Raw genomic sequence first — 13,066 nt, forward strand, 5'->3', positions numbered from 1 at the left:
AGGCTAAACTACATTCTTATTTTTTAAATTGATTGTTTCATGTTATTCTAACTTAATTGAATCGATTAAAATCTATACAGTTGAACTAAAGGCAAATGTAACATGATTTATTTAAGTAAATGTTGTAACACAAAATTATTTAGTAGGAAATGCATGTTATACTTAAGTAAATGTTACAATCAGCTAATTTCCTTTTTTTGAGTGTACAGTAGTAGTCAATATAACTGCTGTCAGAACTGGACTGCAGGCTACTAACCTAACTGCTCACCTAAGAAAAGTTGACTAGAAAACGGGACAAACCAGATAGGCTACTGTACCTGGCTGACCAAATTGGGATTGTCAGGCCTACCGGCCTGTCTTAATAGCCTAGTTAGCAGTCATTTGCTTTCAGAAATGCTAAACTTACAAGTCTAACCATTCAGATAACTTTAAATGCCACCTTAACGTCCTAACAACACAATCACCTAAAACGATCCTATGACACAATTCAGAAGCAAAGAAATGGCAGGTGGAAACAGATGGCTACCACTGTCATGCACAGGTGGACTATGATCTGCTTGTAGCTATCCTATCACCTTTGCTGTTATATATTTTGTTTCTGTTGCGTAGTTGCAGGGTGCGGTCCAGGGGAGTGGTTTTACTAGAGCAGCAGGTTAGGTCGGTTGTAGCTGACTATTTTTGCCGTGGGCTTCGGACGCACTTATAAGCGCCAGTATCTCGCGTGTGTTTTGCCATCATGGAATTCGATCTTGCAAGTGGTTAGTAGGCTATCTGTTGGTGTTATTTCTCGTAGTTGGTTTAGAAAGTTTAAAACAGTAAAAAACATATCCGGTTAATCAATACTTGCAGCTTGGTTACATTTGGAGACAAGATAATAAGTAATACTGCGTCAACAAATAACTTTCTCATTTATACAGCTATGGACAAGGACGATAAGATTAAGAAGTCCACTGGACATAAAGATGAGGGGCTCTTCGGTTTCGGAAAAAAGGACAAGGACAAGGATAAGCATAAGGTAAGAGATAAAGGATGTTAACTTGACTTTTTGTAGCGTAGCATCATCTACTACGGTAGCCTACCGGTGCAGTTTCCTATCTGCGGCTAACTTGTGGTTGCACGTATTCCCTCGGGTGTGTGTGTGTGTGTGTGTGTGTGTGTGTGACAACCAAAACATTCCGTCAGAGAGAGAGAGACAGAGACAGACAGAGAAAGAGAGAGAGAGAGAGAGAGAGAGAGAGAGAGAGAGAGAGAAACGTCCTGAACGCTTAATCATGGCCTACTTCCGCAGCCCCCCTCCATGTGCCCTGCAGTGTCCAGAGTTTTGCCATACCACCTCTGTAGATAATTCATTCGTTAACGTGTTTTTCCTCTCCTCCTTTATAGCAATCAGGACTAACAGATCCCAGTCTTAAATTGGCCATAATTAGTCATTTTGCTAATGAGATGTGACACTACTGAGTGGCAGCATTTTTTGTTTTGTTTTGTTCAGAGAAAGTCTTGGAGTGGTGATGGTGCAAAAGGAACAAATTGATTAAAACGAGCCTAGAAGAATCTGTTATTTGAAGAGAACTCCAACAGGGCTTCCCATGCCTTAATTACTGATTGATTAAAACGCCTGGCCCTGTAAGTGCCTACACTGCAGTTGTCGTGGCGAGAAGGTGAAAACTTCTGCTCTAATTCCGGGCGGAAAGTGAAATCGACTGAATGAAATCCAGTGCAGCAAACTCTACCTGTATGTCATTACAGAGCGAACACAAGGATAAAGACAAGCACAAGAGTGGCGACAAGCACAAGGAGCACAAGAGTGGCGACAAGCACAAAGAAAAGAAGAAGAAGAAGGATAAAGACCATCACAAGAAAGATGGCCACGGCTCCTCATCCTCCTCCTCTTCCTCCTCTAGTAGTGATTCGGTAAGTCGATGAGCGCTTTGGAATTAACACCATTCTATATACATGAGCATTATTTTAAGCCTTTTGGGCTTTATGATATAACGCTGGCAAATGTAGCCTGTAAGGATTTGGGCCTCCGCTGAGTTTAATCCACTGTTGGTTCCCAAACATTTTAAAATTCTTGCACTCGTGCTCTAAATCCAAGGCAATCTAGTGTTAATCCACTGCCAAAAGTATTCCCTACCACCACCTCACACCCAACCCACACACGGACAGCCCAGAGGAAATTAGGCTGGGCCTAATACTTTAATTAGGCCAATAAAGTTCTCAGATAAAGACAAAGTTATTGTATCAGATGAACCTGGCACAGTCAAGGGAGGTACGTCTTCAACTGTTGATCTGATGAGTGTAGGGCGTTTTCCTTTAGTGTTTCTATTGGTCAATATAGTGCTGTTGAGAAAGTGCAGCTTGTCAAGAGGTGTTGTCAACACAAATGCATGTATGTATCATGTGTCTCATTGAGAGAACGAAAGATAAGCCCATGCAAATAAGCAGGTATATTTTTAGTAGGCGGAATGTGTTCATTGTGTGTGCTGTAGTGTCGCCTAGCCAGTTTGTACTAATCTAAGGTAATAGGGATCAGGTTTTACCTGTGTAGAAAGGGGATTCCTTTATTTTTTTTCTATCAACAACAGCATGTCACACTAATGTCACACCACCCCATGGATGAGAATGGGTGTGGGAGGTTTGAGTTCAGTCATGTGTCAGTATTTGTTTGGGGTTAATGATTTTAGAAGATACCATGTAAACAGTCACACCCATCATATTGCCCTCAGATACTTGTTATCTAGAATCCTCTCTTGCTGCGAGATTATTGTGTAAAAGTTGGCTGGCTCTGGCTAGTAGAAGCCATGTCAAATCAGCTGGAGAGACTGAAGACTTAAAAGTACAGGGGTAATTTGCTGATTCACTATGACTCTTTATACAGCATGTGTAAAAAAAATGTTCTTTTTTGTCCTTTCTTTCAGGATTAGCAAAATGTTGACATTGCAATTCAAAGAGAAACAGCTTGGAGGAGTTGACTTGAAGTGCTGCATTTTCATAAATTAACTCTCTAACTATACACAATGCAATCAGCCCTTATGATCATATGGTGTATTTGGAGATCTTGACATGATTGGAGTTAAATAAATTAACATGTGTACGTGTGACTGTGAAAATAAATATAATACAATAAATCAATAAAATTCTTACATTTCTATAGACCCTTTCCCTAAGGCTTGATCATTTATTGACCCATCTTTTAAAAGCTGTAATATCAGTTTCAAAATACAGTTTTTTTTAAAGGTACATAAGTATACATTTTAGTTGAAGGCCTATTTCTGTTCATAGTCTGTTCTCTATTTATTATTTTAAGTTCTGTTAAATGACTTGAATTAAAGCTTCATTTGAATAAACAAATGAAAGAAACCTCACCTTCTCATTGTAATGCTAAAATAAGAAAAGCAGTTATGGCCTATCCAACATATCACAAGGTTCAATACACTGTAAAATGACATGGAAGAACAAATAATGCACAAAGCGGGTTGAGCGTAAAAAAGAATAAAAAAAGAAGGGAGCCATGGATGGAGAGAAATATATTTAGCGGTGCTGTGGATGGAGAGAGATGTTTAGGGGTGCTGTGGATGGAGAGAGATATGTTTAGGGGTGCTGTGAACAGAACCACTGGTTTAGATACATTGTGGACATTTAATTGTCCACACACTTTGCAAAACACTGTTGTACCACTAGAGGGAAGCACATAGCTTTATAATAAAACTCAAGAGTTTCTACACAGCAAGACTCTACTTTAAAGAAACACTTTCTATGGGACAGATGCACATACAGTGTTCAATGAGCAACCTTGATTTTGTGTCTACTGATGATGCATGAAAGCTCCATATTTACTATGATTTCAAAACTTGACGGATTTAATATGCCATTGAATCTCATCACTTTGTAAAGAGTGTTATTCCTTACAACATGGTCCTGTGATGCCCAACAACAACAACAAAAAAAAACTATTTTGGAGAGGGAAATGTGTGTTGGTGAGAGTGTGCCCTGTGTCCTCATTACCCATCTTTTTCACAGTGTCCTGATGCAGGGGCGGGAAACTCTTGTGCTTGCCCAAGACACAGAGACCCGGAAGGTTCGTTGGCCTGTTATTAATTGCTTCAGCAATCACAGGGCTAGGCGCACTGAAATGCATGACACTGCAAAAGAGTTGCCTCGCTGTCGCTGTACACAGCATCAATATTAAAGTGTAGCGCAGTTTAACTTTTTTTTTTTCTGCTGGAAAAGTGAAATTCAATTAGCATTTAACTGAACAGATTTGGCTTTATCTTTAAATCTTTCATACGCACAGCAAGAGAAAATGGGAGAGAGACTGTAAAATAGGAATCAATAATGGATACAGTATGTGTGGATGTTGTGGTTGTTTGAAATTAACTTGTGTGTGAGTCTAGCTATGATAATGGATTGTAAGACAGAGACACTGGAGAACATCTCGTGCAGCATAAGGGTGTCCATTATTTACACAGGGCAGAGATGTAACTCCAATTATAAAGCTTCGCCCATCTCCTGTCCTGATGGAATGAAACCAATGGCTGAACTCGTATGACCACAATTATGATCACACTTTTTTTCCCGCTTATTTGTTAAGTTTAATGTTTCATGGCTGTCATTCAAGAGTGACATACTGTATATGTCTTTAAACATACAGTAAATAGAATCATATGCATTGAGTATTATTTTTAGTCATTTTACTTTGTGGTTTATAATGGACGTTCATAATAGTTTTGAAATGTTCAGCACGCAGAGTTTGGACGTATGGTTTCTAGCACCCCAAAAAAGATGCTGGATTGTCCCTCTGGTGAAACAGGAACTATTACTCAACCATTGTCCTAACAACACAAAGCTGTGTATTTATGATTATTGGCTTCATGTTAAATGTGGCAAATAGGACAATCCTGGCAGGTGTGTCTTGTTCCCCTCTTTGGTCAGTTTTGTAGGCCTCTGTAATGATTTTCGTATTTGGCTTTATGCTATCACTCTGATGCTCTAAAGTGTTGATATTTAAAAATGTTTAGAAATGTCCAATGGCATCACGAATGCTCTTATTAAAGTGAGAGATCATGTCATCCATTTTAGCACCTCATTTCTAGTACATCCCCAAGTCTCTAAACCACACTCCTGCAAAATGCATGAAGCATTTGATACTTTGATATGCCCCGTCGCTTTGATATCATAGTCATGGGTATATGGACAATGTATAGAAGAGAGGGCCGGATCGGATACCACGCCTGGTTTCAAAGCTTGCTTCCCTCCAATGCAATGTTTCCTGAAGTCTGTTTTGTATGAGGGAGCTGTGCGCCCAAGATAAGAGACGTTGAAGAGGCCCCCAGCCTCCAGGCATACAAGAGAAGTATCTTATTCTGCTGTCAAGTGCGTCGAGCGCGTTCCTCTCATATGCTTCCAAGCACCTAAGGCTACACGCAGAACTTCGTGATGCAGTGCCCATTGCCGCACCCTCTCCATCTTCAGCATGCATTTTTCATCACTCATAATAACCCCCCACCCCACCCCCCCCCCACCTCTGAAAATAGTTTTGCGAGTCTAATGAGAAAGAGTGATGTGTGTGTTTCTGTGAGTGTATGTGTGTGTGTGCTTTCTATTTTCGTGTTTGTAAAGTTTGTAAAGTTCTACTGTTAGACTAAATACTAACTGCATCTTAAAAGATTCCAAGCAGAACAATCAGTAGGAAAGGGTGGATGGAGGGCTGCAATTTGTTCTGGGCTGTTTTGCCATTGCATGTAGCTTCAGCACACTACCTTGCACAGGTCGTCCTGCTGTGAGCATTACTGTGAGTGTAAATGAATAGAACTGTGAGCTTACGTGGAGTAAGGAGAGTGAGCCAACACATGGATGAAGATACAGACCATGCACAGCTAATCTCTTAGTGAAAATCTGAGGGAAGAACCTGCCATTAATTTTCCCATTTCTATCTAGCCTATATGTTTCCCCAAAGTGGCTGACATGCGCAATAAGTATGCGTTTGACAAATGTCATGTTTAATAGTCTGCTGGTCTAAAAGGAAAGGGGGAAAATCAAGAAATTACAACAACTGACCGTTAATGGAATACGTCTACCAGCACTGAATGACACTCTCGCTGTGCATCATTCAAGCAATTATAGCTTCACTAAACCAGAGGAGGGCATCCTTTTCCTCCACCTCCAACGGGCGTCATTGGTCTCCAGGCAACAGTCTCCGACACTTTTCAATCAATGTTGGTCGCGCAGCGCAGAGCTGGTACGGGTTTGTGCCTCCTGATGAGAAGCACGGGCCGTCCACAGACAAGAAAGAGCAGTGAACCTAGCCATGGCACTGTTAAGGATCTACAGATATCACTCGTCTAGTCGGTGTTGAGAACATACTCGGTGAATGCAGCGTTGTTTTGAGGGGATAACTGTAGGCTATTCGTTCGTGGAGCTGGACTTCGGCGGGCAACGGGAGGATGTTAACTCGGAGAGGACGCAAGGTTTATGTCAATTAAAGAAGTGAGCAGGAAGAACAGTGATTTAACACGCAGCTATGCGCTGTTTGTCGTTTTAATTAGTTTGTCTTTGTTTGAAGAACTGCTTTTCTATTCCAGCGACGGATAAGAGAGGGACGCCTTTCTGAGTATTCATGCATTCACTTTCGCAAGAGAGTTGTGTTTCGTCAAAGAAACTGTGGAAAAACAATTAAGTTCCATTGACAAGACAGCCTACACCATCGTCTCTCCAGACATTCACAAAAATGTTGAAATTCCACAATTCTGACTTATGGATTGCCTGGCTGGTTTTATTTTGCATGGAAGGTAAGTCAATTATTAACCCAAACGATTTCTTTAAGCAGGGTTCGTGTTAAACTTTCACTGACGCCACGGTTCCTTCTAACTGGTACCACGAGCTGTTCATTAGGGTGGGCACAGTGGATTCGGCGAAGACCTATGCATCGCCAACACGGCTACAATGTTAAACTTTAACGGTTTCAGGGGACACATGCTTGTAGCCTATATGATAAACGCCCCGGGTCAATTTATCCTTTAATGAAGCTCACATTCCGCTATTTCGCTGTCATATCTAACATTATTTGACATTAAACTAACAGTAACCCATAGCATACCACTATTGCATTGCGGTATCGGCAACTTATAGGCTAACATTAGTTATCTTTCGGAAACCGTGTGCGATTGCATGGCCTCGTAAAATGTTTGTCAATGTACGGTTTGTTACTGAACCTTTGCCAGTCTAATGGAGTTCTTCTGGGCATTTCAGTAGTAGCCTACTGTAAGATTAATAGCCTATATAGGCCTAGGTATCATAAAACACATCTCTATGAGGTAAAATGTTAATGTTACGGATACCGAGAACTACATGTTGTTGAATGTTCTGTATTTGAAATGGAAACGAAGAGCCAGACGGTGAAGGTCTGTACCCTCTAATCCCCGCGATTAAGCGGAGCACTAGTCCACGTGATGAGCGTTGTCATCGTCAGCAGTGCATTCATAGTCCAGAAGTTTACTGTGCACTACACAACAAACGTCAGTAACGTTTACTTTGCAATGCGTATTTTAAAGTAATGAAATAGCATAAATAGCAAACATTTGAATGTATCCATTTTATTTGTATTTCCCCCCTCTACTTTACAGATTACTGTACAATCTTATAAACACCAGTTTGCCGTTTGAACGTTTATGACATTCCCTAAACTAACTTTTCGACCTCCAAACACAATTTGCATGTAAAGTTAAATTACCATGCTGTAACTGACATGAGGCTATAAAAGCCTCATGTTTGCTATATTATTTATCTCAGTTCATCTCTAACGTTCAACTGCTGCAAAGCTCAACTGTTGAATGTTTTGTTATCTCTTGTTTTACCCTCTCTGACACTTACAAAACGGTCTGTAGTAGGTCTATTTATATCACTAAAACTTAGTTTCTGGGCTGTAACAGATGGATTGTTATGTATGTGCTACAGTAGCATGATTTGAACTAGGCCTACCTTACAAATATTTCATGCGACGACTTCAAGAACCATTCATTCTCAGTATTTTTTCTAAATCTTTATAATTTTCTTTTGTCTTGTGCTTTTCAACCAATGGTCTTAGCACAGTTTGAAACACACCTCAAAATGAACCTGTCAGACAGTTACAGTAATTAGAAGACTGAAGTACAGAATGGCATCATCACTCTGTCATTATGGAGACTTCTGCTATCCCCATCCTTCCCTGATAACTCCACTACTGTAATTCCATAATACATAGTATCTTGCTCCCATCCATACTGTGTGTGTGTGTGTGTGTGTGTGTGTGTGTGTGTGTGTCTGACCAATGGTGACTATATGTGTGGTGGTGACCCAACCCAGCATCTCTTTCTGCCTTGAGTTCAGTCCAGGCCGTGTCCAGCTGTCACGGCCAGTCCATTCGCACCGCCAGACCTCAATACATAAATTTTGAATTTGTCACCATTAATAAATGACCTGAGTGGGCGGCAGAGTTGGTGGTCTTCGCCAGTGGAACGAGCTGTGATACCTAGAGAGAGCGAAAAAACAAAAAAAAGAAGAGCTCAAAAGAGAGGCTTTTGATGAAAAAGTCATCACAGGTTTTGACTGAAGTGCTGTTCCAGATCAAAGGGGCGTAAAATGATTTAGACAGAATAAATGAGAGATTGGCTGTGCCTTGAAAAAAGAAAGAAAGACAGGAGGAGAAGAAAAAAGGAAAGTGAAGAGCAGCCTGTAGTGTTCTACTGGGTTGGTTGGCTGAGCCGGGCTCTAACGATCTCACAGAAGCTCCAGGGCTCGGGTACCAATCCGGAATGCTGATCAATTCTGCCAATTAAAATTCATCAGAGGTAGTGGTGGCTATGAACTTCTCAACTAAACCATGAATATAAAAATGAAAAGATGGATTGAAAGATGGATGGTTGACTGCAAGTAATTTTTTTTTTTTTTAGTGAAACTGTTTTCATCAAAAAACTTTTTGAAAATGCTTTTTTAAAAAAAATTAATTCACAAAGACTCGGTGACTGATCAGGCACTGTATATTTAAATTCAGTGCTCGTCATCGTACCCTCCATTTCAAATGTTAATGTCACTGTTTGTTTACAGTGTCAAGATGCTTGCCGTTTCAAGATTGCAATAAATAATTTATGTTCAAATCTTGAACAGATTTCCACCTTTTCTAAATAGCAAGCACACCATTCACTATAGAATCGGGTATATACTAACTATAGCATTCAGACTACAATTGCGACAACATCATGGCAGCGAGATATTAAAGGCAGATAATTATGTTTTTTCTCTTTAAAAGAGGAGCAGCTGGACTGTGTGTATTGGACAGATGGAAGTTTCCACCTCGATTATCTTCTGCTAAAAATAGCCTCTCAAAAATTAAAAGACCTTTGGGACTACTTGCAAAGTGCATGTGTATATGAGTGACTGGAATTGGCTGAAGAGGAACAGTAGTCTGTTAGATACTGCCAGTTCTTGGGAAATATATCAATAAATGATGGGAGACAGGGGTTGTATTTTAAGGGGAAGTAGTAGGTTACCTTTGAATGACAAAGCAGACAGTTGGACCCAAAAGTGCCACTACTTGTCTAACATCTTTTCAGCTGCAAGGTTAGAAAGGGGGATGAGAACAAGACAATACGCTTTTTTTTGCTTATTGTCCAGACTCACAAACTTTTCAGATGAGGTTTGCGAGTGTCTTGGATATCCCATTTTTTATTTAGTATTTTAACAGGCAGCGTTCAGTGGGTGTCTGTCTGCACGATAGCCATTGCTCCTTGCTTTGCTCGTCTAGCAAGTGGATCACTTAGACAACCATCTATTATATTCTCACATTTCTTCATATTTCTTGCGGTTGCTGTGTACATAAATTGAATATGTTGCATTACGTGACTCACAGTCGATAATGGTGTCATCCTAAGACTCTTGAGAATTGTGGCACAATTATAAACAAGTCTGGTTGAGGTCTAATGCCCCAGCAACACACACACACTCTCCAAGCCACAAAGCAGACTATCAGAGCGGTGTTCATGTGGAATGCCAATAATAGAACAAGCTATACTTCCACAACAGGAACGGCTCAGGGTTTCCCCCCGTCTCTGACCTGTGAAGTTTATGAGGTTATATGGGATGGAGACAGTAATGCCTGTGTTGCCACTGAGTTGCCCATAGCCCCTCAGCACATAGTCACCTGACTCTGGGTTTAATATTTGTGAGACAAGCCATTAGGTTGCCAATAGCCTTGTGATTTTTATCCATCTGATGTGTTTTGACGTTTTTTGTTGTCACCGGAGATATATCCAACAGAATGAATTTCCTTACTGGACAGTGGGGCAATTTGTTGCTTGGAGACCTGTTTTTAACTCCTAACCCTCGCAGTAATTTCATCCGGGGTGAATTGTTGTCATCATGACAAATGGAGCGTGGTTGTTATTTGGGAGCAATGGCCTGGCACCTGGAGGTACCCGTCCCCTTCCATCAGCTCTTAAATAAAAACGAAGCTCTTATTTTATGGCTGAGCAAATCCTTTTCCAAGGAATGAGCGGTGTGTTAGTCTCCTTGGAAGTGTGATATTCAGAAGGTTTGCTAAAAGCCTCTGGACCAGATCATTTGAGAACTCTAAAAATACACACTAGATAATTTCAAATAGCTTGAATGTAATTTCTAAAAATTACCCATAGTTGCTCACAGCTTGCCACTAGGACTTGAATAATGGAGGCTTCCACTGCAGAGCATGGAGAGGAAGGCACATTCCCCCTCCTTTCCTCTGGAAAGTATAAAGCATCTTTATACGGGGAAGAAAAAGATTGTCTGGTTCCGGTTTTGTGTAGGTGTTCCCTTTGGCGAAATCAGATTCAGTAAGTGTGATATTTTTTTTGGTCAATTTTAGAAAGTGTCCAATTGTGTTTAATATGCTGGGCTCCCTCCAAAAATTTGAAATGCTTTCCATAGAAAGCTGAAACATCCTTGGCCATGGAATACATGACATTGCTAGTTCATTTCTCACTCAAAAATAACTCAATTGCAGCCTGAATGGGATGCTTAAAATATTCCTTTTTGCACAAGCTTAAATGTATTGACATTCATTTCTGTTTCCTTCTGGTGTACACAGTATGCTGTATGTGGTGGGGCTACCATCATAGGTTCACTGTCTCATTGTATGCCAACACCTTCACATTATTAAAATATAAAGGCATTTCATGGCTCTTTTCTTTTCAATGGAGATAGGAGTGCAATGCAAACCGTGCAGACATGCAGGCACTATGTTGGTGACTCTGTTTTATTAATTATGCTGCATGCTTGCGAGTTTCATTGGTAATTCATAGCCTTTCAGTTTGTCTGTCCTCTCCGATTTGTCTCAGACATCACCGTCAAGCTCTGTTCATTTCCATTTTTATTTTATTTATTTTATTTATCTTTGCATTTCTCCTTGACCTGATAGCAACGATGGATTTGGCCGGGGCTCTCCACAGGGAGAGCTTTTAATGCTTTAAAAATATACATGCGCCAAGACGCAGAGGGGCTGGCCTCTCTGGAGAGACCAAGAAAGGTAACAGCCCCCTTGCCTGGGATGTGCAACCACAGCGTCTTCCGAAGGAAGGACATTGCCATCGGTCACTCTCTCTCTCTCTCTCTCTCTCTCTCTCTCCATTTATTCTATCCCATCATCCTTCACCTAGATAAAGAAAAAAAAAGAAAAACGTGCTTTATTCTTTTTTCCCTCCCTCCGTTTCTTTCCGCGGCACAAATTAACGCAGCTGGCATGGACACGTTAAGCCCGGAGCCTGACGTGTGCAAGGCAAGCGCAGTAGATTGATGCGTGTAAGCACGGGGGCAGGACAAGGGATCCCATCTGCACATTCTAAAAGCATATTAAACTGTTCATCTAGCCGCTGTCTCTGCACTCATCAACGGTTGAAGCAGCAGATGACACACTGTGTGTGTGTTACGTTTTCATTTGGTATCTGCGCGCTGGTTTTTTTTTTGTCTCTACTTGCGGATCGCGCTGGGTTTTGGTCAGTTGGTCGGTCATGCTCAGGGATTATTTGGGGCATTATCTCTCCATACAGTTTTGCCACGTTGTGTATCGCTGATTCCATTTTTTTGTGTTTGTGTGTGTGTGTGTGTGTTGCCGTGTAGTTGTAGTAATAATACAGTTTGTGTAAGAAGGATTCTCTGGCCCTGCTTACACACGCACAACAGATGTAGGCTTGTCAGAACATTTGAGGGAAAAAAAAACAGACACAGATTACATATTGTGTGCACATGTTGGTCATTGTTTTAAGTTTGACTCAGAATTCCATATACTGACAGGTGGAGTGGAGTGAATACTACTTGTACTTTGCACAATGACAATAAAGTTGAATCTAATCTTGTCTAACTCCAAACGGTAGTAGACCGAGATCAAATCCTTGTCTTCGTGAGCTGCCCCACATGCTCGTTGGCCGTCAGTGTACAACAATGTCGTTTGGACGATGAATCAAGAACATTGCTGTCTAAATCAGTAATCACTGTCTACTGTAAATCAGCAATCACTGTCTAAACACTGTCTAATCACCAAACCCTATTTCTCAGATGTAGGCTATGTGGGGTCTAGCAGAAGGGCCTCACCTATATCGGCCAAGATATCAGTTGTGGTTCGGAGTCCAGCTCAGGTCTGGGCGAGCCATTAGAGGGTTATCCCATGGTAGAAAGGCTTTTAAGTAGATTCTGGCTATTTGAGGGGCATTAAGTGCGTGGCGTAATGGAATCGCCGCTCCGCACGTCCCTGCATGGTTTGGAGTCGAATTAGACAATGTGTAAAATATTAAAGTGCTCCTCTGTTTATTTGGCCCAAATCTTTCACTAAGACAGGCTTTATCTGGAGATTACAACTCTCGCTCCCCTATGCCGTGATTTATAGATTATAGATAGCTTTTGGGGTTTATGTATCTATGAGCCACAGGCGAGATGACAAGCCTCTTTCCCTGCCCTGGTGTGAACTGACTCCCACCCCCCAACCCCCTCCTCACCCATTCGAACCTCCCTCAGAGCTTGGCTCCTTCGGCTGCTCCTTTCCAGGCTATTCCGTTTCGATAGTTCC

The 13,066-nt window shown here is 41.2% G+C and overlaps 2 protein-coding genes across 2 annotated transcripts in view; both read left to right on the plus strand.

The window, feature by feature from the left end:
- Positions 1-609: 609 nt before the first annotated feature.
- On the plus strand, positions 610-3,155 carry LOC134099599 (protein FAM133-like). Its single transcript, XM_062552533.1, has 4 exons — positions 610-758; positions 918-1,015; positions 1,747-1,911; positions 2,919-3,155. Exons 1-4 carry the CDS (start codon positions 737-739, stop codon positions 2,922-2,924), a joined length of 291 nt encoding a protein of 96 aa, XP_062408517.1. The 5' UTR covers positions 610-736; the 3' UTR covers positions 2,925-3,155.
- Positions 3,156-6,227: 3,072 nt separating this feature from the next.
- Positions 6,228-13,066, plus strand: part of igsf11 (immunoglobulin superfamily member 11) — a gene marked incomplete in the record, with an annotated part of 70,767 nt that continues 63,928 nt past the window's right edge. Inside the window, 1 exon segment of the mRNA XM_062552501.1 lies at positions 6,228-6,788. Within this exon segment, the coding sequence (XP_062408485.1) occupies positions 6,728-6,788 (61 nt within the window).

Source organism: Sardina pilchardus, chromosome 13 (genome assembly GCF_963854185.1).
Source record: "Sardina pilchardus chromosome 13, fSarPil1.1, whole genome shotgun sequence".
Taxonomy (NCBI): Eukaryota; Metazoa; Chordata; class Actinopteri; order Clupeiformes; family Clupeidae; genus Sardina; species Sardina pilchardus.

Coding starts and splice junctions, on each gene's coding strand:
- LOC134099599 (XM_062552533.1), top strand. CDS start 737: ATGGAATTCGATCTTGCAAGTG. Junction 759..917: donor GGAATTCGATCTTGCAAGTG/GTTAGTAGGCTA, acceptor TCATTTATACAG/CTATGGACAAGGACGATAAG. Junction 1,016..1,746: donor AGGACAAGGATAAGCATAAG/GTAAGAGATAAA, acceptor ATGTCATTACAG/AGCGAACACAAGGATAAAGA.